At 44.8% G+C, this 24,692-nt stretch overlaps 1 protein-coding gene across 7 annotated transcripts in view; it reads right to left on the bottom strand.

Moving 5' to 3' along the window:
- LOC135916679 (E3 ubiquitin-protein ligase SHPRH) overlaps positions 1-24,692 on the bottom strand; it is a 375,022-nt gene that overhangs the window by 166,913 nt on the left and 183,417 nt on the right. For all 7 annotated transcript variants that reach the window (XM_065450123.2, XM_065450124.2, XM_065450125.2 and 4 more), the window contains exons 13-15: positions 21,143-22,229; positions 12,939-13,112; positions 1,039-1,232 (exon numbers count right to left, since the gene is read on the bottom strand). In XM_065450123.2, the coding sequence (XP_065306195.2) occupies positions 1,039-1,232; positions 12,939-13,112; positions 21,143-22,229 (1,455 nt within the window). The remainder of the gene's footprint in view (positions 1-1,038; positions 1,233-12,938; positions 13,113-21,142; positions 22,230-24,692) is intronic.

Raw genomic sequence — 24,692 nt, 5'->3', positions numbered from 1 at the left:
GTAGCGCCTTCTCTTGAATAATCGGGCCTGACAAGGGCACATCATTTTGTCTGGCAGCCTTAAACCAAGTAAGGACGATGTCGTTGACGTTCTGGTAGTTGACAAGCCGCAAGTATTTTCTTGAAGGAGCCAGCTGTGACTCTCGATGCAATTTCATGATCTTTTCCCGATCCTTGAGCATCGCTGCCACTGTTGACAGGAGAATATCACGCTCCCTGCACAGGTTGACTTGCTTTTTTCTAGCATTCAGCTGCGTCAAAATGTGCACTTTTTCTTTGAGCGAAAACTGCCGTCGCTTCTTTTTAAACTCGGGGACCAGGAAAACTCATTGTCAGCAAAGCGAACGCACAACACAGTCACAGCACCGATAACTTCGCAGCTCCTGCCGACCGCTATCAATGTGGTGACGCTAGGCCTACAACGTAGTAGGAGAGTCTGAACATGGCCATACGCAACACTCACACTGATGCCGATGCTGCTGGGGCTGTACCTATTGAAACGGGTTCCCCAGCGCATGGCTGCTGCTGCTGCAGATGATGATGATAAGTGTAAGCCTCAGAGATTCGGTACCGAAACGTCAACAGAACTTCGTAATAACGAAGCATCTTGGTGATTATGGGATTAAATTACGTACGTTATTCTGAAATATTCGGTAATTTGAAATTCGCAGTAGCAAAAGTTTTTTACATTGAAAATATAGGCATTTGACGGGGATTTAAAAAAAAAATTTGTAAATCTGAAAAGTTCCTTAATGTGGTGTTCGTAGTAATGAGATTTTACTGTAGTTCAGAGGAGAATTGCAGTCCCCTCGGATGATCTAGAGGCGCGATGGAGAGCCGCACTGACTAACTCAGATCTTCAGGACCAACTTTGAGCCATCCAGCAAGCCTGGCAAGCTACCGAGAGACAGGGTCTCTCTGCAACCGCCGACGCAGCTTAGACCCAGGCCATCAATTGCAGGATAATTAATAATGTTTTCACACACACACACATGCACTTTCAACAACAGAGCAAGAAATGCGAGTATAGAGGTTACACCTGCAAAGAATGAACTTTTGCTCAAGCTTTTGATGATCTTCTCCAAGTTGCTGTCCCCCCAGTTCCCACGACGGAGGGCACCAAACAGTGCATCTTCCTTGTCTTGGGCCTCCTCGTGTGCAGCATCCTCAGAGAAGCAGAACAGGCGACTCTCGTACAAATTGAACAGCTCGTGCACAACACAGTAGTTGCACCTGCAAAGAACAGGCAAGTGTATCCACTGCAAAACAACCAGGCATAAAAGCAGAGAAATAATGTCCTGCATACACACAAGATCACAATGATTTTGGTGCAGCTTTCATAGCAGCACTGAAGTTTTGTGGCTGGGTGGAGGCCACAAGACACAGTGCAGAAAGAAAGAGCAGACCATCTACACCACATACAGTGTGCTTAGGGCTCTCATTTGCTAAAATCATGTAACACATATGTGCCTTTCTTGCACGATATATAATCTCAATGCAACCATTCTCTTAAACACTTCACTCTGTAAACTTTCTGGAACCTTTTGCAGCATTCTAAACCTGTAACAAATTTTAGTAAATTTTAGGGTGGCTCTAGTGCCTGTGTGATGGACAACAAACGGTAGAAATGTGTGCTTTCACTAGTGTGCAGCGTGTAGGTCGCTTAGAGCACGAGCATAAGCCTATCTTGTTAGAACGAGGTGTTTGCACTCTATTTCTCCTATTCAATTACAGTAAAACCTCGTTAATTCGGATTTCAGGGGACTGAAAGAAATGTTTGAATTAACCGAATATTGATTTATCAAAGGTGTAAAAAAAAAAGTAAACAAATGCTTACTGTATTTACTCAGTTGTAACACTAGTTTCTTTCATGATTTTTATTGCTTCAACATGACCCTCACATTACATTCAATTAACGGCAAAATTTACTATTTTAAAAGAAATGTTCCAAATTGTGGGGTTTGTAACGTTACGTTGGCAACCTGTACCTTTACGTCTCGATTCAGTACATACACAAGTACAGTAAAACCTCGTTAAACCGTACCCGCTTAAACAGTAGTTTCGGTTTAAAAGTAGTAAAGTCAATTCCCCGACTCAGCGGCCATTGAACATAATGTATTTTGTATCCGCATAAACCGCACCAGCCTATTGCGTACGCATCGGTTAAAACGTAGCGTTTCCACTTTTCGTCGCGCGAACACGGCGGTGCGTCGTCTCCATCGGGCGGCCCGGCAGAACAACAAGCCTCAGAGATCGGTACAACGGCCTCCAAGCGCCCTGTGCGTTTGCACGTGAAGCCGCATCAACATCAACATCATTTCGACGCCGCATGGACGCCGTGCCAGAGAGCGTTGCGGCGTCGTCAGTGATGCCAACCCTAGAGATTTATCCCTAGATCTAGAGATTTTTTCTTTGCTTTAGGGATCTAGCGTCTCTTTGTGAAATCTAGGGATTTTAAGAGTCCGTATAGTTGTTACTTTAAGCGGCCTCAAGGCAGACGTATCTGATTATATTGCCTTCTAAACACAAAATACTATGAAAAATGCTATATCATGAGAAGCCAACAAAAACTGACACCAAGGACAACATAGGGGAAATTACTTCTGCTTAATAAATGTAATGAAGAAACGATAAATTAATGGAAGTTAAAGTGGATGAAAAAACAACTTGCCGCAGGTGGGAACCGAACCTACAACCTCCGCATTTCGCGTGCGATGCTCTACCAATTGAGCTACTGCGGCGCTGTTTCCCCATCCACTTTCTTGGGTATGTATGTGTACTAGTAGAACCCTGGGAGTGTTAGCCAGCGCCATCACTCACAGACCTTAGCAGCGGACGTGGAACGTCCTTGTTGCCGCAGGCGTCACGAGAACGTGATCTTTTTGGGTGAAGGCAACTGGTCAATAAACCCATATATGCTACCTGAAGGCATCAATGTTGCCGGATTCGTTGATGCTCTATAACTAGCAACATTAAATTTTGGGGGATGTCAGTTTCTCGTGATGTCCTTTCTTAGTCGCTCCAACTACTGTTTGACAATCTTTGATTGAGACTTTGATAAATAAAGAACTGTGCGGTGAGGTACGCCATTTCACCGCTTCTGAGTGTTCTATTTGAGGCGAGAAGGGGACTTTAACGAAGTCCAACATGTTCGTTTTTCTGTGCGCATCATAAAAAGACTGTTAATGTTGTCTGAATAAAATACCTTGATGTGATGACGGGGCTTAGCAGACAATGTCCAACTCTTTCAACTTGGGACCATTCTTTTGTTAAAGGGCTGCATGGGTTCTTTGCGCGTGAAGATGAGCCTGCTGAAGGAGCAGCTCGAAAGGCGCTGCGGTGAAACAGGAGTCATCTGCTCGCAGTTCACTTCAGATACAGAGGGAGTCATCTGAGTGTCGTTGCTGACTCCCCCTCTATCTGGTTGTGCCATCTGTCGGCCCTCTATGCATAATAACTCTACAAAAAATTAAGAAAAAAGCTACAGATGCGGCTAATACACATTTATTTATCTCTGATAAAATGTATAACAAATGGAACAAAGAGTGAACTGCGCTGAGACTTTGTTAAAGCTGAAATTGCCACATTAACAAGTAAACAAAGAAAATCTAGGGATTTTTCTTTAATCTAGGGATTTCTGGGGGTTCATTTTAGGGATAAAACGTTGACCTGAGTTGGCATCACTGGGCGTCGTGCAAGCGAGGACTCGCGTCATGCCGAAGCTAGGATAAAAAAGACACCGGGTGCTCAGCATAGAAGAAAAATTAGACATCGTCCGTGCTACCGAACGTGACACGAAGAAGTCGGCGCTGGCCCGCGACATGGATCTGCTGTTGACTACAGTGTGTGGCATTTGGAATGCGAAGTTGCTCGGCAGCGCTGCTGCGACCGCGAAGAGATGTCGGCTACGAGGTTCGACTTTTCACCATCGTTGCCGCTGTTGTTGCCGAAGTGTCAACTAGCGACAGTGATGAGGACGACACGGAAAGCGACAGCACGGGCTATTCAGGCCCAACAGTGGCAGAAGCTGCGTGTTACGTCAGCCTCATGAATGCGATCGTCGCAAGGAGAACAGGGGCGCGATAACGTAACTATTCCAAATGAAAAGTTTTCCGAACTCCGGCACCCGGCAATGAAAAAGGCGCCCCGGGACTTATGCAGCACTACTGCGCGCGTGCACGGACGTAACGCCAACGAGGAATCTGCCGTGCGAGTGTTTGCCAAGAGGAGGGGGGTATGGGGGCTGGCTGAGAAGCTGGCACGCAGCTTCAGAAAGTTTGAGGCCGCTGTCGTCGTGCTAGGCCATCGCGACATCAAACGAAAATAACACTTACGTCCCGCGAAGTGAATAAATACTGCATGTTTTTTTCCCTTTCATCGCACTCTCTCCGAGTTCCGTTTTCGACAGGTAAGTAGGCGATCTCATGCTATTTCGCTTAAACAGTACTACCGTTTAGTACGTACTTTTTCCCAGCTCCGGCCGACTACGGTTTAACGAGGTTTCACTGTAGATCGAAATCAACATTTTTTTTTTATCCAATTGACGCCATTTTCACTGTGCTTGTGACTGGGTTACGTTTAGGACATTTCATCATCCTGCGGCTTCTTGCACTACGATGCCGTTCATTCGCAACATTATGCCGATGCAGAGCATTCGGTATGATGGCTGCTTCGAGAGACCAGTAATTTTGGTGGCTGAGGAGCTGGGAAACTCCGCCGTGGCTCGGTCGGTCTGCAGTACCGGTCAGAAGGGCCTCGTAGTGGCCTGTTACTGCCCTCTCATGAAATGGTTATGCGGTCTATTAAGAAGTACTTGATCTCAAACGAGCTCGATGGTACAGATAACTTGATTCATGGGCGATCACTTTTGGAAATAGTTTCGCTTTCGCGAGACTTTGCTCGTTTCGGCACCGAACCCCATGCAAGTATAGGGCCGGCAGCGCTCTTGGCATTGATAAAGAGCTTGGCACAGTGCCAGAAGCACTTGTCAGGGGCGCTTTAGGCGTCGAGTCATACGAAATTTCACCAAAGAGAAATTATCTCTCAAAGCAAGGAAAGCTCCGTGTCCTACTCAGACAACGATAAGTGAACTCGTTTCCTAATTTATTCCTTGTATAAAATACTATTTCTCTTTCCGTTCATCTCACATCCCGTTCGCGGTTTTATTTATTTTTATTTCATAGACTGAAAAGTCGACCCTCGCATTACAATCATGTTTGCGTTACGTCCGAGTAAATACGGTACTACATCAACACACTTTTATTTACTGAATGAATCAGCAGATCCTGTTTCTATTTTGCACAAAAGCAGTGCGGAAGCTGCAATTCTCATCATCTCCGGACTGATTTTCAGTGCTAGCAGCGATGAAGGCCTCGCTACATCCTTTGCAGCACAGCCAGTGCATGCCTTCATCTGCATGCACAACCGTGCACACATACTAATTATTTTTTCGCAAGTGAGCTGGTCGCCAACAGATCATCTGTCCATCTCAATAAAACCGGCACTCTTCCTCTTCAACAGGTTTGCATGGAGTCAAAATGAAATTATTGTCTGCAGCAACCGCGGTGGACGAAACCGCGGTCGCTATCGACAAAATCATGGATGGCGACTGTGCAGTTATGAAGGCACACGGCCAACGCGGTGTTAAGTGCGGCAGTAAATGCAAGCATAAGGGCCTTAAAGCTACAAAGAAGCGTTCATACATTGCTGTCATTCACGTATGACCTCCGCTGATGACTAGGGCGATGCAGACTCTGCCACTTCGTTTCAATTGCATGTGAGCACCATTTTTGCTCTTTTGCATCACACATTTGCGGTGCTTCGTGCTCACCAAGCTTTGAGAATTGTCAGAATTAACTGATGTGCAGCCAAATGCGCCCGAATTAGTGAGAGTTTGATTGCATTAAATAATGCATACGTCTCCCAGGACCAGAGGACGAGTCCGAATTACATGATTTTCTGAATTGTCGAGGCTCGAATGAACAAGGTTTTACTGTATCTACTTCTCATCTGTCACACTGAGTGGCAGATCCCAATGATAATAGCAGCACAGTTACTATTTAAGCAGATGATAAAGAGCAAATAAATAAAACGTGAAGACAATCATTACAGAACCTGGGCCGCGGTTTCTTTCCTTTTAACTCAAATGCCTCTGCACCATAAACGAAATACTAAGAGTACATTCTTGCCATCAGTTTGCTTCAAAGCAAAATTCTCACAGCTGTGATAGTGATGCTGTACCGCTACTTTAAAAACACACAGCATTTCCAACAGAAAAATAAATAAAAACAGAAGAAGAAAAGTTGCGTTATGAGCCTGTGTACTAGTTCAGCAAATATTGCACTGTGGAGCAGGTTTGGAATATGAATTGTTTGTTCTGGAGCAGTAAATACGTGTTTTGGACCAGCTTAGTAAAGGTCAATATGAGCGAAATACAGGCATATGAAGAAAAGGTGTTCATTATTTGACTTTAGAGAACACTATTAGGTTGCGGCAGATCAGTTCTACGGAAGACCGAGCAAAATTTGTCACAGGGAAAAATTGCCATCCACCCGACGGTAGCATGAAGCTACAAAGAAAACCCATACGAGTTTATCAGGAACCATTATTAAATAACACACTAAATGTGCCAACTAAATGTGCCAAGAAAAACAGACCCGATGTTTTTCTGCGAAATGTGCCACTCTATCTTGATAGGCTTGTGTTAATGCTAGTCGAGCTTTTTTTTTTTCATTGTGAATAAGCAACTAATATTTTATTTTAATAAACTAACATTTATTACTATACTTATTCAATAAGGTGTCAATGCAAAGGTTGTGGAACATGTCAAGAAATTACCGGTAACAGCGTATAAGCGACCTAGGTCTTGTAGGCCTATTTTCCAGCAAAATAAAGCAAGAAAAAGGCTGCAATTTTTTTTTTTTTTATCCACGTCACAATGCATTCCCGCACAAGTAATATAAGCAGTCTCAGATGTAAACATCTTCGTCAGTGCATGTCGTATGTAAGAGGCATGCGGCGCAGAAAGGAAGAAGAGAACAATGGGCACGTAGAGGTCTGAACAGCACGAGCCCTCGAGACGCGTGACCCAAGTTGTGATCAAGGGAGAAGCGGCGACGAGCTAAGATTATCGATGTGGCTCTGGACCGAGAAGGTTGTAGCGTTAGCATCACACTGGCGACGGAAGCCATGGAGGTTTGGTCAAGTCCATGACGCCGATGGATCAGGGTGTGGCCATCGACCTCGGCAACATTTGCAGAGGCTCCTTGGATGTGCCGCAGCCTCCCGCAGCAGTGCCGGGCAACCAGAAAGGATCCCCCTTCAGAGGCAGACGAGCACTTATGACAGTTCCAGGGGAATCTTGTCTGCACTCAAAGAACAAGTAGCAGCAGAACCCGGAGTTAGGCCTAACCGGTGAGGCCGGGGTGCCCCGTCACCAACGGAGTTCGGTACACCGGCATCAGAAACAGACAAGTTGACTGGCCAACACCAAGGCAGCAATGTTTAATAATATTTGGGGTTTTACGTGCCAAAACCACTTTCTGATTATGAGGCACAGCAGCAATGTTTACGGAGTAGGCAAGAACACCGACTGTGATGAAGATCCAATATGCTTCGGACTCTGAAGATACGTGCTACGACAAAAGTCAGTAAGAACAGTCCTTTCTAGTAGCCTTGCAGCCATAGGCTAGGGTGGCCTGACTTTCGCATAGCGAACACTAAGGACTAATTTGGCCGGTAATAGGGACATGTTTAGTGATTATTAAGTAAGCTGCATAAGTGTTAGGTAATATTTTTTCATTGTGTTTTAGTTGGAGTGAGTTTTATTTTGAGTTTAGGGTACAGTAATTAAAATCTGTTTGCGGTGCTGCTCTGCATCTTCCAACCCCATCTCTTGTAACATCTGCACGCCCCCAAGATAGGTGACACACGACAGTGCATCATGTATATTACAAACGTGTAAACCTGGGCCACGGTTTTGTAACGGTTTGGAAAGTGAACCGTTAGAAAATCGCGCTAATTTGCATTTGATAGGGACCAAACTTGCATGCCATAAACTGCTGATTCGGTGAGAAAAAAGCCGCTCATTCTTATTGCTCCTATTTGACGAGGTTCACGTAAAAATTTATGCAATCTTTGGTGCGCAGAAGCGTTGTCATAGTCACAGCAGGGTTTTTATCATCATCATCATCATCATCGTTGTCGTCGTCATTGTCGTTATTATTATTATTATTATTATTATTATTATTATTATTCACGAATCCTAGGTTGCTTTAAATGCAGTTATCAGTCATTTCTAAATGTCATCCACAACTTTTTCATTGACACCTCGTCCATTAGGTAAATTTATATATTTAGTTAATTAAATTATTCATGCACAGTGAATGCGAAATACTCAAAGGTAGTGAGCACAGTTCACGTATACCCTCAAGTATTTTTTTTATTCTTTGCCACCTTTAGTTAAGATAGCAGAGTACCACAGAATAAATGTGAAGTGACATACTGGACATAGCACATTTACCAGTATTTCCCATGGCGTTTGTTGAGGAAAAGCTCTAAGATATTTTTAAAAACAATAAAGGGATAAAATTTTCACTGGCTTTCCAGTCTCTGTCGCCGACCAATATTTTGAATTCGCTCCATTATTCGGGCTTGTTCACGGTTCCACTACAGGCACTATAAAGCCAGTGCAAAATGACAGCAGATGTTTCGTGCACCGAACAATAGTTTATTCAAATTTTTGGACTCAATCTGTGCAAGTCGCATCGTGAACATCATTATCGCGAACGAAATTTTAGAGGTTTGCAGTTTCACAGGACATATAGTTATATGGTTGACTAAACACAGAACTTTACACCCTTGGCTTGCTTTCTACAGTAGTAAAAGCCTAATTTTTCTGTGGCATGGCCAGGCAGAAAATACTGTACACCAAGTGCAAATTTCCAGTTTCCAATTAAATTTTTCCAATTGAAGATATGCATCTCGTGCATGATCTGCGGTGGTGCTGCGTTGACGAAATGTGCAACCCATTCCACGTGAATAATCTCGCTGCGTGCAAAATGCAGATCACCGGTAATCGGCAAACGACAATTTTTTTTTCTTCGATAACAAACGTTTCACATTAGGCCATACATGCTGGGGCATGTACTTCATTATATTCATTATATTCTTGAATAAATCAAGTTGTCTGTTTTTCTCAACACAAACTTCTAGCTCGCCTGTTTGTGGCGACATTATTACACCTGTAATTTTCTAATATATATATATATATGAAGCTATATGCATTAATCTTGAAGTGCTGCAAGCAGATTACTATGAATCTTATGAGTCGATTCAGAATGCAAATATGTAAATAGTAATGCCTCGGCATTGCACTGAGCTAAGTTTGTCTTTTTTGCCATTTTTCGCAAAACATGGTATTTTGGGTCACTTTGCTTGTTTGCTGTATCAGTATCTTGGGATCTAGGACAGCTAGAGCTATTATTTCTTTTGCAGCACAAGCTAAATGTATTGAGAATGCAACGCTGAGAGCAGAGTTTTTAATTTTCAGCTCTAAATTCTTTTTATGTATATTCACATTTGCTCTTACTATTGATACCATGAACGCAGAACTTCAATGGGCTGTAAAAGGACAAATAAATGTTCAATTTCAAATCTGTTTCCAGCGTTGCTATCCTTATGCACTCTATATCCAACTATATGTTGTTTGCAACTGTCCCATTTAGCAGGTAAATTTTGTTTCAACAAACAATAGAAGGTAATTATTAGTTATCTCGGCAACTGCTATGTATATGCAATATGTAATTAGATATTTAAAATAAAACACGAAACACTGAATGAGCACGTGCAATTTTATCAGATTTGATCAATAAATAACAAAGCCATCTCCATAACCCATGTCCTCCTTAAAGACTCCACTGGACGATTGGGTAGATGGGCGTTACGACTCAAAGAATATGCATTCACTGTTTTATACAAGTCGGGCTGTTTGCACAAGGATGCCCACCGCCTCTCCCATCATCCTGTCGACCACCCTGAATATGATACGCACGACACCGACTTTTGTGTCCTGGCCATTTCTAATCTGCACGACATCTGCACTGAACAACAGTGTGATGACTGCTTCTGTGTTCTCATTGATCGTCTCAATTCTGGACATTCGGAGCCCGTACTGCGCCCGTTCATGCTCCACGAAGGCGTTCTCTACCGTTGCAGCTTACACCCTGAAGGACCAGAATTTTTACTCACTGTACCCCGCCATCTCTGGACATCAGTTTTTGAGCAGTTGCATGATGCCCCGACTGCAGGCCACCTCTGCGCTTCACGTACTTACGACCACGTACGGTGACGCTTCTAGTGGCCAAGCATGTACCTCTCTGTGCACCGCTATATTGCAGCCTGTGCACTGTGTCAGCGCCGCAAAAAACCTGGTGTGCTTCCCTGCTGGACACCTTCACCCCATCGATGTGCCCTCAGAACCGTTCTTTTGTATCGGTCCAGATCTTCTCTGACCTTTTTTGACGTTGAAATCTGACAATAAGTGGGTCGTTGTCGCAACTGGCTACACAACCCGGTATGGGATCACCCGAGCTTTGCGCACAAGCTGTGCAACAGGTGGCAGATTTCCTTTTACATAATGTCATGCTCCATCACGGTGCTTGCTGAAGACTCCTACTGAATACTCTCAAAACGTCTTCATCCAAGCTCGCACGGCATGCCAGACTGCCGGCTCCCTGCTCACCGAGTCTCAGGCCACGCAGAAGATCCGGTACGACAGCCGACATTGGCACCTTCGATTTCCTTCTGGCTCTGTTGTCCTCTTGTGGACACCATGTCACCGCATCGGCTTGTCTCAAAAGCTGCTGCCATGTTACACAGGGTCCTACACAATACTGCATAAGCTTGGCAATGTCAACTACGAGATCGCTCCGTGGGACTCGTGTGTTCCACGGTCGTTGTGCATGTGCCCCGGCTGAAGCCTTACTTTGGCGCGAGTTCACCTCCCTTCTAGTTAGCACCGAGACGGCGCCTTTACAGGCAGGGGTTACCATATTTACTCGCATAATGTTCGCACTTTCTTGTAAAAAAAAATTCTCACAAATTCAGGGGTGCGATCATTAAGCGGGATAAATTTCCCACGAAAAGAAACATTTTCTTTTTTCATCCCGCATCTGCTGCGGGATGACAAGCAGGTGGCTGCTGCTGTCAGTGCGGGACACCCAAACAAAAATGGCGGCCGGAGGAGCAAGCTGAACGCGCCGAACGCGATTATTATTATTTTTTTTTTCTCGTGAGTACATTACGCGCATTAAAACACTTTCTTCCGTATCAGTAATGAATATTATTGTTAATATCAGCAAGTCTGCGACAATAACGTAGCCATGTCCACTTTGAGGGGGCAGAAACCGAGATGGGCGCGCTTAGCTGCCAGTGACATAGAAATACATGGTGAGCATGCTCCGGAAACTGCAGCATTTGTTTTCACTGCTATCCTAATATGGCACGTTTCCGCTAAAGGTGCGCGAATAACTTAGCTGCGTTACAAGCGTTGGTGTATGAATTGGGTACACTTGTAATGTATCAGTGTAAACGTGGCCACTATCAGTGCCGATTGCGATTTATTGCGCGCCCACGAGTGCAGACGAGAAGAATCGAAAGGCACCCTTTATGTTGTTGTTGACCAAAACCATTATGAAGCCCACAAATAATAAAGCGGAGGCAAGTTTGGTTGTAGCTTTGTTTTTTTTCAGGGAAGTGCGGAAAGTAATGAAAGGAATGAAACGGGGCATCTGCTTAAGAATGTTGGCTGCGTGCAGACCGCTTGGTATGTCTTCAAGAGTACTTCGTGTAGCATTCGACAGATGGTAAGCGCGAGCATCATTAGCTAGACTTGGCACATGACATATCGCTGCAACAAGTGCAGGGTGCAATCATTACACGGGAAAGAAAAAAACTAAATTTTGATGACAAAATTGTAGCGTAAAATTATCTTTTCGAAAGATGGTTACAAATGCAAGGTTTTCTTTATTTTTTATTTCTTTTCACCATATACCTTCTCGTTAAGTTCAATTATCTTGTTCGAATAGAAAGTGTTAGCACTGTCAATATCATATTTGATGCTACTAAATATAAAAAAAGATTATGGTTCTTTTGATTACAACCTGCACTCAGCACTTCAGTCCTTTGTCAAGGGCTAATTGGAAGGCTTCTCAGAATGAAAAAAGAAATTGATAAGTGGTCACTTATATCACTTAATATTGTACCTGCCATAGTTATTTTTTTACCACAGTTCGTCAAGCACAAGTCTATCTGCATTTCACTGGAAGGTGGAATACATGTAGGTGCAGTGATAATGTTAAAAAAATTCAGATTAGAACACTGTATCATTAAACTTAGTAGATGAAGCAGACTTTTGAAAAAGATCAATGTTTAGGTCCCCCAGAAGTATCGTGGGCAGCTTTGGAGTCGATAGGGTATCTAATAAAGATTCTAGAAGTGCAATTTGCCCTCTGATCCCGAGAGAGTTCTGTGGGTTACGGGAAAAAGAAAGGTACCAGTTCTGATAAAAAGTGATTCATAGTTTGAGCATAGAATGGTTAATTAAGAAATGACCTCATAAGAAAAGTTACCTTTTACGCAAAGAGCAATGCCCCTCCTCTTTTGCTATTTCTGCAGAGCGTTTAACATTGATAATCTTCAATCTGAATTACATCACAGCGAGTACAGTACCACGTCTCACTGAAAGCAAGCACATTGAAATCGTGATTTAATGAAGACAAAAAGAAAGATTCGCTTCTTCTTTGTTTCTCAAGCTGCATGCATTGGGTCAAAGAGGCTGTGTGCACTTCAAAAAGTACACAATGAACAGTTACAGATTCCATGATTTAATAGGCCTTGATGTCACCTTGAAGATGTCAAAGACTTTAATCGGCCACTTACTTGTTCCTTTTTTTCTTGCTTGGCCTGAGATGGCATTCAACCGCTGATACAACCTCATCAGCTGATGGGTTGGCTGAGAGAGCCTTGACTGTGCCGAGCAGGTTCTCCCTGGCTGCCTCCAGCTGCCTCAGCTGGGTGTCCATCACGTACTGTAATCCATGAGCTGTGTTGAACCTGCAGCCAGTTAAATCATCCCATTATAATGAAGGAAACAATTATCACTCTCGGGCAACAGCACTCTGACCACTGGTCTTGCCTGAAGCTCTGCCCATTACAATGCCAGCTGGACACTTCAGCTGCACAAGCGAACTTTTATGGCCAATATATGTTACAAAAAAAGCTATGCCTACTGTGCAAGCTGCACTATTTGGCCAAACGAGTGCTCAATGTGTAAAAAATATGTGTTAATTTATTCACAATATCATGTTAAGAGCACACGAAGCCAACTGTACGAGTACGCAATGCCTGCCTTGCCAAAACCACACACAAAACAGCACGATGAGCAAAACGTGAACAAGGTGAATGCAGGAGCCAACGTTTCGACAAGTGGACTTGTAAGGCGACATATGCTTTCCTCGCCACAGTATATATAGGTGGGGTTCTTCTAAAGGGGAGGGGGTGTGAGGCAGGAGGGCGCGGAAACGAGGGAAAGTGTGTTAGCGTGTCGAATTAGTAAAGGAACGCTGTGTACAAGGTCAAAGCCAGGACCCTCCCTCCCCTCACCCCAGTCTGTCAACACACGCACATTAGCCGGCGTGTCAAGGGCGTGTCAAATACGAACTCCACAAAGATATAACAGAGTTTTCACGACGCATGCGCATCAAGGAATTCTTTTTCGGTAGACCAGATGTAGGAAAAGAAGATAGAGACTCTCTTAGACCACCTAGCACGTGGACACCGGAAAACGAACAGTGTCCAGACTTCGATTTATACTTAAAACTGATATCAAAGGAAATTCTAGAGTCAACGCGGCATTGCCGGAAATGCAAAAATTTGACCCCTGCTCAACACCAAATCCTTAAAGAATTTGCGAAAAGGAATGATATTGTAATAAAACCAGCAGACAAAGGCGGCAGTATCGTAATCTGGCCTATAGAAAAGTACAAGAATGAGGCCTCTAAACAACTGAACAACCACACCCATTACAGAAAACTTGACTCTAACCCAACCTCAGATTACAGCAATATTGTGTTAAGCACAATAGCGGAGCTCCGGTCCAGGGAACTAATCACGCAATCTGAATATCGCTTCATGATGCCCAAAAACAAAACAGCAGGCTGCTTTTATCTTCTTCCTAAAATACATAAAGTTCCAGTCGAAGAAATATTTACAGCAGAAATCCCAGGTCGGCCTATTGTGTCTAATAACAGCACACCTACTGAGTCACTATCTAAATTCTTAAATCACCACCTGTCAAACATACCCACCACCCTCCCATCTTTCGTTCAAGACACGCCGCACTTCCTTCGAATTATCGACGGCATCAACGCCAACCAAATCCTTTCTGACCGCGCTATTCTAGTCACTTTGGATGTTTCTGCCCTTTACACCAACATTCCCATGAATGAAGGAATTGAAGCCATTTTTAGATCCCTCGCAATCAATCCCCAAGCGCACGCTCCTGAAGTTTACTTATTGCTCCTTAGATTAGTTCTCACGCTCAACTATTTCGAATTTGATTCTATACACTACCAGCAAATTTTCAGCACTAGCATGGGTACGCCATTCGCTCCCACGTATGCGAACATTTTCATGGGACAGCTTGAAGCAGACCTGCTGAAATCCTACCCTTTAAAACCCCACACCTATCTTCGTTACATTGATGACATATTTATAATATGGGAACACGGCACAAGCGCCTTAACCGACTTAATTAGCCATTTCAATCGCTTTCAACCAAGTATTAAATTTACTGCTCACCACTCTCCTAGTCAGGTCAACTTCCTGGACACGACGATCTACACAGAAAACGGAAAACTGAGAACGACACTTTACCGGAAGCCTACAGATAGCCAGCAATATTTAGACAACAACAGTCATCACCCGCGACATTGCAAGCAAGGAATTTTTATCGGACAAGCGAAACGTATAAGAAGAATCTGCAGCGAAGACCACGATTATATCCACCACCTAAATGACCTTAGATCAACGCTAGCAGAAAGGAACTATCCCCAAGTTGCTCTCGATAGAGCTTATGATACCGCGTCAAGATTGGAGAGACAGTCGGAATTGGCGAAGAGACAGCCCACATTAGAATCTGACAGACCGCCGGCCTTTATAACAAAATATTCTAATGCACTCCCAAACATAAACAACATCCTAAGAAAATACCACCCAAAATTATCAAGTAACGGGCATCTGCGAAAAGCGTTCCCGGATGTACCCAGGGTTACCTATCGCCGAAACAAGAACTTTAAAGACATGTTAGTGCACGCAAAAGTCAGCCAGCAGCATTTCCCCGTAATAAAAGCATGTTGTCGCCCTAGGTGCAAAACCTGCAGGCACCTTCAAAGTGACATTAAAATTAAAAGCACCGCAAATAATTATACACATGAAATCAAATCTAGCTTCACTTGCACAAGTTCGGATGTGATTTATATGCTTGAATGTTCCTTCTGTAAGAAACAATATATCCGTGAAACAGGACAATCAATGAACGTCAGATTAAACGGACATCGCGCGGACACAGCTAAAAAGCTTCCCAAAGCCGTCGCCGAGCATTTCAACCAACCAGGTCATAACTTTGATGAACTTAAACTCTACATCTTACAGTCAAATTTCCGTTCTGGACGAGAAAAAAAATACAGAGAATCTTACCTTATCCATAAGTTCCAGACATTGCAACCAATGAGCACAAACGTTTCAAAGGGAGCTTTAGAATCTATTCGCTATGTTAAACCTCAAGCTATAGGCAACAACACTTAGTTTGATTTCTTGGCGTGTCCCCCCCCCCCTTTCCTTTTTCTTCCCTTCTTTTTTTTAAATTTTTTTGTCAGCCGGCGTGTCAGACGCCCTTGACACGCCGGCTAACGCGCGTGTGTTGACAGACTGCGGTGAGGGGAGGAGGGGTCCTGGCTTTGACCTTGTACACAGCGTTCCTTTACTAATTCCACACGCTAACACACTTTCCCTCGTTTCCGCGCCCTCCCGCCTCACACCCCCTCCCCTTTAGAAGAACCCCACCTATATATACTGTGGCAAGGAAAGCATATGTCGCCTTGAAGAAGACAAGTCCACTTGTCAAAACGTTGGCTCCTGCATTCACCTTGTTCACGTTTTGCTCATCGTCTTGAATTGCCATCTCCCGCATTCCCCGTCTTTACACAAAACAGCAGTCACAAGCAGGGTGTCGAACCGAAAAAAATACCGGTTAGGTTTGGGTTTGGGTTCAGTGTGCTATTTAATTCTGGTTCAGTTTCAGTTCAGAGAAATAAAAATTGATAACAGTTCCCAAACTGGTTCATTACGCAGAAGTGGCTCACAAACTGGTTAAGCACAGTCAACTTTATCCTGCCCCATGGCAATATGCTGCATAGTACTATCGACTTGCGTAGATGCACAAGTTTCATCAAGAGGAGGCAAAAATTTAGGAATGACTTACACAGATACATGGTAATTTGTATGTACGTATTAAAGACAGAGGTAATTAGCGAGAATCCCTGCATCTGCATAAGGTCTGCATAGCTTGCACGCTCATTACTTTGCCAACAGAAGAGTCTATTAATTTTCGTTTTGCTTCTGGTTTTTACTACAGGACTGGTGGTGACAAACTGTGGCATGTGATGCATACTGTCACAGACAGCATGAATTCACATTTTGTAAAGGCGTTCGTTAGTAATCTGTGTTTGGGACTGACCATAAGAGCAGGGCACAGACTCCCAGCATGAGCAGCATTCATGAGCAAAAGCGCTGAAGAGGACGAACCACTAAGTCATTCCAATCCTTCTCTACAATTACCCCCGAGAACGAAAAGAGAGCCACCCGGTGACCTAACAGCTTGTCACTATGAGTGGGTCATAGTAGGTCTTGAGACAGTCAATGTTGACAATGCCTTGTCCACAACGGCGCATGTTCAAAGACGGTTCAACGAGCTTGATCACGTAGTTGACCGGAGATGTACGTTCGATGACGCAGTACTTGAGCAGTAGTTTCAATGAGAGTCCAGGTGCAGCCGAAGGAACCAAAAGCCACACAAGTGCTCCAGGGACGAACGTGGGTGCAGAGGTGGTGTCAGCGTGAACGCTCTTCTGGCGCTCTTGGTCACTTGAAGTAAAGGCCCGTGTGAGATAGCGACACTCTTTCGCATGTCTGGCTGTGGCAGAAATAGGTGCACACTCAGATGCATCTGGCTTGTATGGAAGAATTGTGTCGATTATGTGCACCGGGTGCCGGCCGTACAATAAGAAAAAGAGTGGAAAGCCAGTGGTGCTCTGAGTGGCGGTATTGCAGGCATAGGTTGTGAAGGGCAGAATGACATCCCAATTTGTCTGGTCGGAGGCTACACCATTAAGCGTACATGTCGCCGAGATGGTTAAAGCATTGTGCGAGGTCATTGGTCTACAAATGGCAAGCAGTAGTTGTGCGGTGCCCAACGTGGCACTCTTTGAGGATGGCTTTGATGACTTCCGACAAGAAGATACGTCCGTGATAGTTGAGCAACTCCTGCGGTCGACCATGATGCAGCATGAATCGGTGAAGCAGGAAAGAGGCAACATCGTGCACTGTAGCTGCTGGGAGAGCTGCAGTTTCAGCGTATTGCGTGAGGTGGTCAACAGCCACGATGGCCCAGTGGTTACCAGCAGATGTCAGGGGAAATGGGCATTACAAATCGATGCCGATGCGCTCGAATGGCTGGGTGGAGCAAGGTAACGCTTGCAAACCAGATGGCGAGAGGCGTGGTGAGGATTTTCAACGCTGATAATCGGGGCATGAGCGAACAAACTTCTGAACACGACTCTACATATTGCGCCAGTATTACCGTTGTCTAATGCGATCGTAAGCTTTGAATACGCCCGAGTGTGCACACTGTGGATCAGAGTGAAATGACACATATTTTAGGATGCAGACTGCAGGGTACTACTAGCAACCACTGGCAGCCATCAGCGGTGCAATTGCGTCGGTGGAGTAGTTTGTTGCGAATGGTGAAATGGTGGGCTAAATGGTTAACGTAACGCGCAAGTGATTGGCTGTGCCGATATATCGGAGAAAAAGTCTATCAGCGAAGTGATCCAGTGGTCCTTGCAATGTTTGGAAGTGATGGTGCGAAAGTCGATGGAAGAAACAGCAAGCTGGAATATGAAGCAGTGGGCATTGTTGTCAGGCAAGGGAGAGCGCAAGAGTGCGCCGGCATCAGAGTGCTGGCGGCTGCTGCGGTAGAGCACATGGATATATATCGTAGTTCTGCAGGCGAAGTGCCCATTGGGTGAGACGGCCTGACAAAGAAGACAAAGAAGTCAAAAGCATAAGTCAACAAAATAAACTCAGACTCGCTCCCAAATTATATTTTTTGCTTAGGGCTCACTTAGGCTCACACTCACCAAACGTCTACTAAGTTGGGCTCACTCGGACTCACACTCACCAGAATCAGACTCAGGCAGGCCTACTTGACCTACAGATTTTCGGACGCGGGCTTTCCCGTGAACTGAACCCATCACTGATTAAAAGAGCTTTATACTAAACTAATATATTGCACATGCAGAGGGACTATAAATGCTGAATGTTTAGAAAAAGATATGCACAAGATGGTAGTGGTGGTGGTGTAGCAGCTGGCAGGGTTTGTACACTTTACCACATAACAAGACTATATTGCCATGAAGCTGACTTTGTGGGCTATGCATTTTGCCATGAAGCATTTGTTAAACTTAGCAACCTGTACTGATCTTATCCATGTCTCCATGTGTGGTGCATTTATTTGTGCAGCTGTTCATCACAAGGCTCAGCTAGCACAGCCAGTGTTGTAAGGCAATATCACACAGCCTGCTATTGGCTGGGAGCAAACAACAGTAGCCATTTTTTAGATAAAACACCAGTTCACCAGTGTTAGTCCCATAAGTAGAGCCAGTGCTCCTGTACTTGTGCCTTCAGTTAGTTGTGGTCATTTATTTCCGTATGTCACAATTAAACGATAAAGAAAGACAAGCCCTAACTTGCTGTGTTCGCCTGTCCTGACACAAAGTGTCTAGTTTCTTCCTCTGCGACCCTGAGTGAGTGCCTGTGAGCATGCGCTCATTATGTGAATTTCATTCAATGATTTGCTCCTGAATAACTGCCGCCATCTCCTTCTGCTCGAATTTAGGCTATAAATAGTAATGCTCAACACAATATTGATTCTAGCTGATAAGCTACCTCTTCATGACAAAGAAAAGTCTGCCTAGCTTGGCTAAACAATGTATAGCAAGTGTTGAAAAATTAGGGCAGAGCTCATCTCACTACCACTGTCAACGGTAATGCGAATAGTAAGGAATCATGTTTCCGAGTGGCATGATTGTGCGCACAAATGAAAATGACCACGTACTTGGTCGCTGACTGGATTGATAACGTTTGGCGGACGAGACCCAGTGGCAGTTTGGGTCTGTGTGGGATGCTTGTGCTCGACGCGTTGAAGTGCCACCTTGACCAGCACATCAAAGACAAGCTGGCTGCATGCAACGCCGACCTTGTCATGATACCCGGTGACATGACATTGCAGCTCCAGCCACTCTATGTTTGTTTGAACAAGCCAGTGAAAGATAGAATTCTGGCGTTCTACACCAAATGGCTTGTCAGTGGCTGCCACGAATTCACGCCCGCCAACAAAATGAAGCCTGCCTCGCTGCAGGACTTTGCTGCTTTGCTGAATGGGTGAAAGATGCATGGTGGACGATCCCATCTGCCATGGTCAACAAGGCCTTCAAGAAGTATGGGGATTTCGAATGCCATGGATGGCACCGAGGATGAAATGCTTTGGTCTGTTGATAGCGATAAGGAGTTGTCTGACAGCGACGACGAGTGATATCTATTGCCCTACGAGACTCGTACCGACGCAGTGAAAATTTTGGTGGCAAAGTACGCCACTGCCATTTGTGTTTTTATTCATCGCAACTTTAGTGTATTGGGAATAAATCTGTTTTTTCCAAAAGAGAGAAAATAGTATTTCTATATGAAAGCACAAGATGCGCGATTGTACTCTTTTTTTTTTTGGTCATGGAAAAGGGTGCACATTACAGTCGAGGTTTTCATTTTTTTATTTTTTTCATCACGGAAAACAGGTGCGCATTACAATCGAGGGCATGTTAGAATCGAGTATATACGGTATTTTTTGAGCAAGTTGGTATTGCATAGCGTAGCCTTTGTCTCTCTTTCTTGTGTCTGTGTCTTTTATTGCACCAATTTATTTGTTCAGCTGCCAATATTCAAAACGGAATAACATGATCAAAGCAGCAGGCGACCAGTCAGTGTCTGCACACAGGTTATTACGCCTACGCATCAAAAGACATCATCATCATCATCATCATCATCATCACCATCATCATCATCACGTGCAGGCAGGGTCAAAACGGCTGAAGTAGGCACAGAATGCTATTTGTTTTAAAACCTAGGGAATAAGAGACAAAAGCAATGCATACACTATGGGCATGCTGGCACATTTTCTACCTATCCATATACCAGCTGCAAAAATTTAATTCACATAGCTTCAGCAGCTTTCTGCAGCATTGTCTGTATTCCTATTGCATGTAAAAACATGATTTTAGTATGTATCGCTGAAATGGAAACAATATCGGTTTGCGCTGGTCAAGTGTGTTTCCAAACCTCTTGCTGCATTTCTTCGGCAAAGCAAGGCTGCTTAGTAAAAAAAAAAATAGAGACAAAACGTTCCTATGGAAACGGCATCAGTGAGCCATCAGTCTCACAGCATTGCATCATCAAGTGTTCTAGCCATTTCAGTGCAGGAAAAGTTATAAAAGCTTGCCATGTTTAGTCCTTGCTTACTTTTAAATGCTACATTTTGTTTTTTTTCCTGGTTAACTCGGCTAGCCCCAAGCAGAGGCTGTCAACACCTATGATGTCATAGGGATCCAGTGCAGGCATTTTAAGGCAGCTTTGCTTATCTGGCCTTTGCTCAAGGTAAGACTGACTTATCTAGTGTTCCAATCTCAGTAGCATTTCTCTTACATCCCATATTTGCAGTCTTGCTGCACACACCTTAGATGGTAAAAAGCACTTACTGGTCGGTGACTGATGAAGACTTTACATTCGACTTCTTTGCTTCCAAGTCATCCTTAATCTTCCCAACAAGCCATTCATCTTTATTGCTTTCCATGCTTGCATTCAAGAGGGTGCTCCACCACGGCTGCCTCTTGGGGAGTGAAAACTTGTTGACTGTTTCCATAACTGCCTGGGTTGCCTGCATGAACTGCTTCTTCGTAGCGTGAATTGTGGTCAGATAGCCTTCCAGGTATGACTCTCGCAACTTAGCCGCTTCCTCGTGGAGCTGGTCATCAATAGGAGCCTGTGGAATGTAGGCAACTTTCGGAGTGATAGAAGTTGTCGACTTCATTAAATCAGCTGTTTTTTTTGTCCACGCAACAGCAGGCACACTGGTGCAGAAAGTTCTATCTAATACACCAGGGTTTCTTGCAGAACCACAGTTACCAGTGTTCACGGCCCCCCCTGGTAACACATTTGCATTATCATGGCAACCAGCATTCTCAGCACAGCTTGAAATCATACTACTGTGACTGCAGCTTTGGGCACTGCTTTCAGAGTTGCAGCTGCTGGTAATTGCAGTACTGTCCAACATTGTGCTAGCAGGATGAGCAAGTTCACTAGAGCCAAGCGTGGATGTAGGATCATAGATATCTCCATCTGCAGTGCACACAGACATGGCGCTAGTCACATCAGGCTCACTTACATTTGCGGTACCATCTGAAGGCTCACTTGCACTGTCACAGATGCCAGTGTTGCCCATACGATCAGGTACCAAACTTCTGGGACCACAGTCACCAGCACTCTGAACACTGCCCAATGTTGAGGCACAAGTGCCAGCAGTACTCGTTGATAAACGTGTGACAAAATCCAGCTGAATTTTGGTGTCCTGGCTGCTTTGCAAGCATTCCCCACTGTGGTCAAGTGGCATCACTCCCTCAGTTCTACAAGCATCCAGCAGCTGGGCCAGATTGTGCAGGGCATGCAGCTGCTGCAGCCGGTCTGTCTTGATGTTCCTGCTGTGATCCTTCACCGACCAAAGCACTTCTCTGTAGGCATCGGCGGCCTCCCTCCTTTCATCCCGGATTATGTGGATGCCTGCGATTCCTGTAACATGCAGGTAGACAAAATCACTCAAAATTCATGGCAACAAAACTTCAAATTATTACTCCTCGAAATATTTAAGACAAGGTTGGCATAGCCAGTGGGCCACCTGTCTTATAGACAAAATCAGTGCAACTGGCCTTAGTCTAGAAACATCCCAGAGCAACTTGCAACATAAAAAAAACTGTTATAGTAAGACTGCTTTGGGGATCATGTTTAGATGCCATGCTGAGAAAGTGCATAAACTGTTATAGTAAGACTGCTTTGGGGATCATGTTTAGATGCCATGCTGAGAAAGTGCATAAACGCACAAGCACACAAAGAAATAAGTAAAAGAATGCAAGCCACACAAGCATAAACTTATCATAGTTTATCATTCTGTATGTGACTGTTTACAAGTACAGTAAAACCTCGTTAAACCGTACCCGCTTAAACAGTAGTTTCATTTTAAAGTAGTAAAGTCAAATCCCCAACTCAGCCGCCATTGAACATAATGTGTTTTGTATCTGCATAAACCGTACCAGCTCATTGCGTACGTATCTGTTAACACGTAGTGTTTCCACTTTTCGTCGCGCAAACACGGCAGTGCATCGTCTCCATCGGGCGGCCCGGCAGAACAAGCCTCAGAGATCGGAACAATGGCCTCCAAGCGCCCTGTGCGCTTGCGCGTGAAGCCACATGAACATCAACATCATTTCAGCAACATGTCAGAGAGCGTTGTGGCACCGTGAAATCAAGGACTCGTGTCATGCCGAAGCTCGGATAAAAAAGATGGCGGGTGCTCAGCATAGATGAAAAATTAGACATCGTTCTTGCTATTGAACGTGACACGAAAAAGTCGGCGCTGGCATGCGACAGGGATCTGCTGTTGACTACGGTGTGTGGGATGGCGCTTGGGATGGGAAGGCGCTTGGGATGGGAAGAAGTTGCTCGGCAGCGTTGCTGCAACCGGGAAGAGATGTCGGCTACGAGGTTCGGCTTTTTGCCATCATTGCCTCTGTTGTTGCCGAAGTGTCAACTGGCGACAGTGATAAGGACGAGATGGAAAGCGACAGCACGGGCGATTCAGGCCCAACAGTGGCAAAAGCTGCACATTACGTCAGCCTCATGAATGCAATCGTCGCGACAAGAACAGCACCCCGCAATGAAAAAGGCGACCCGCAACTTCTGCCGCACTACTGTGTGCATGCACAGAGAATACGTAATGCCAACAAGAAATCTGCCATGCGAGTGTTTGCCGAGAAGTGGTGCTGGCTGAAAAGCTGGCTCGCAGCTTCAGTAAGTTCGAGGCCGCTGTCATCGCTGCTAAGCTGCTGCAGTATCAAATGAAAATAACGCTATTGTCGCGCGAAGTGAATAAATACTGCATGTTTTTTCCCCTTCCATCGCACTCTCTCCGAGTGCCGTTTTTTACAGGTAAGTGGGCAATCTCATGCTATTTTGGTTAAGCAGTACTACCGTATTTACTCGATTCTAAGCACCCCCTTTTTTTCATGATCGCGATGTCCAAAGTGAGGGGGGGGTGCTTAGATTCAAAAAATCTAGAATGACCCCCCCCCCCCCCCGCTTTCTTTTCGCTGCGACATCACGACAAGACGGGTGCGATAATAACATCTTATTTTGCAAACATTCAAAAGAAAAATCGGTGGACACAGGGAACCCATCGCTTGTGTCGGGCTCAGTTACTATCACTGCCACTTCGTCACCGAGCTCATCACACCGCCCCGCCGCTCTCGGTATCCCACAGCAGGTCGTTTTCCGTTCCGTCGAAGTGGTTTGTGATCGAGCAGTTCTTAAATGATTTGACCACAACGTCCACTTGGACCCGCTTCCACGCATCCGAAATCCACTTTGCGATGGTTGATGGGGACGCTTTCTGTAGCTTTCGCCATACATCCGCACAGTCCCGCTGTACGCGTACTCGCGCCACGGACGCCGTTCCACCTCAGCACTCCGACGGCTCCGGCTCGATGACAGTGTGAGCAAGCGCGCTTGGCGGCCTTGGCTACGCGCGCTTCCTAACAAATAGGGGGGTGCTTAGATTCGCATGCAAACTTTTTTCCCAATCTTTTCGCAAAAATAGAAGGGGGTGCTTAGAATCGGGGGGTGCTTAGAATCGCGAAAATACGGTAAAATTTCGTATGTACTTTTTACGAGCTCCGGCCAACTAAGGTTTAACGAGGTTTCACTGTATTCGTCTTGCTAGAGTAATAAGCGTACTATGGAGAAGATAGCTTTTTCACCCAAAATGGAAAGCATTGAAGTGATGGCTACCACTGTATATATGTAGCAACATCTGCAGTGCATTCCATTACACAGCATCAACTACAGCAAACATTTGCGGCTGAATTCAACCAATGTGCACATCATTATCCTTCTAGGTTTGTACATGGCCTGCTTGTTGAATACGACAGCGTTTTGTCCCAGGGCCGTGGGGAGCCAGGATGTGGCCCATTCCATGTGGCT

Source organism: Dermacentor albipictus, chromosome 5 (assembly GCF_038994185.2).
Source record: "Dermacentor albipictus isolate Rhodes 1998 colony chromosome 5, USDA_Dalb.pri_finalv2, whole genome shotgun sequence".
Lineage (NCBI taxonomy): Eukaryota > Metazoa > Arthropoda > Arachnida > Ixodida > Ixodidae > Dermacentor > Dermacentor albipictus.
This window is presented reverse-complemented; position numbering and strand designations above follow the sequence as displayed.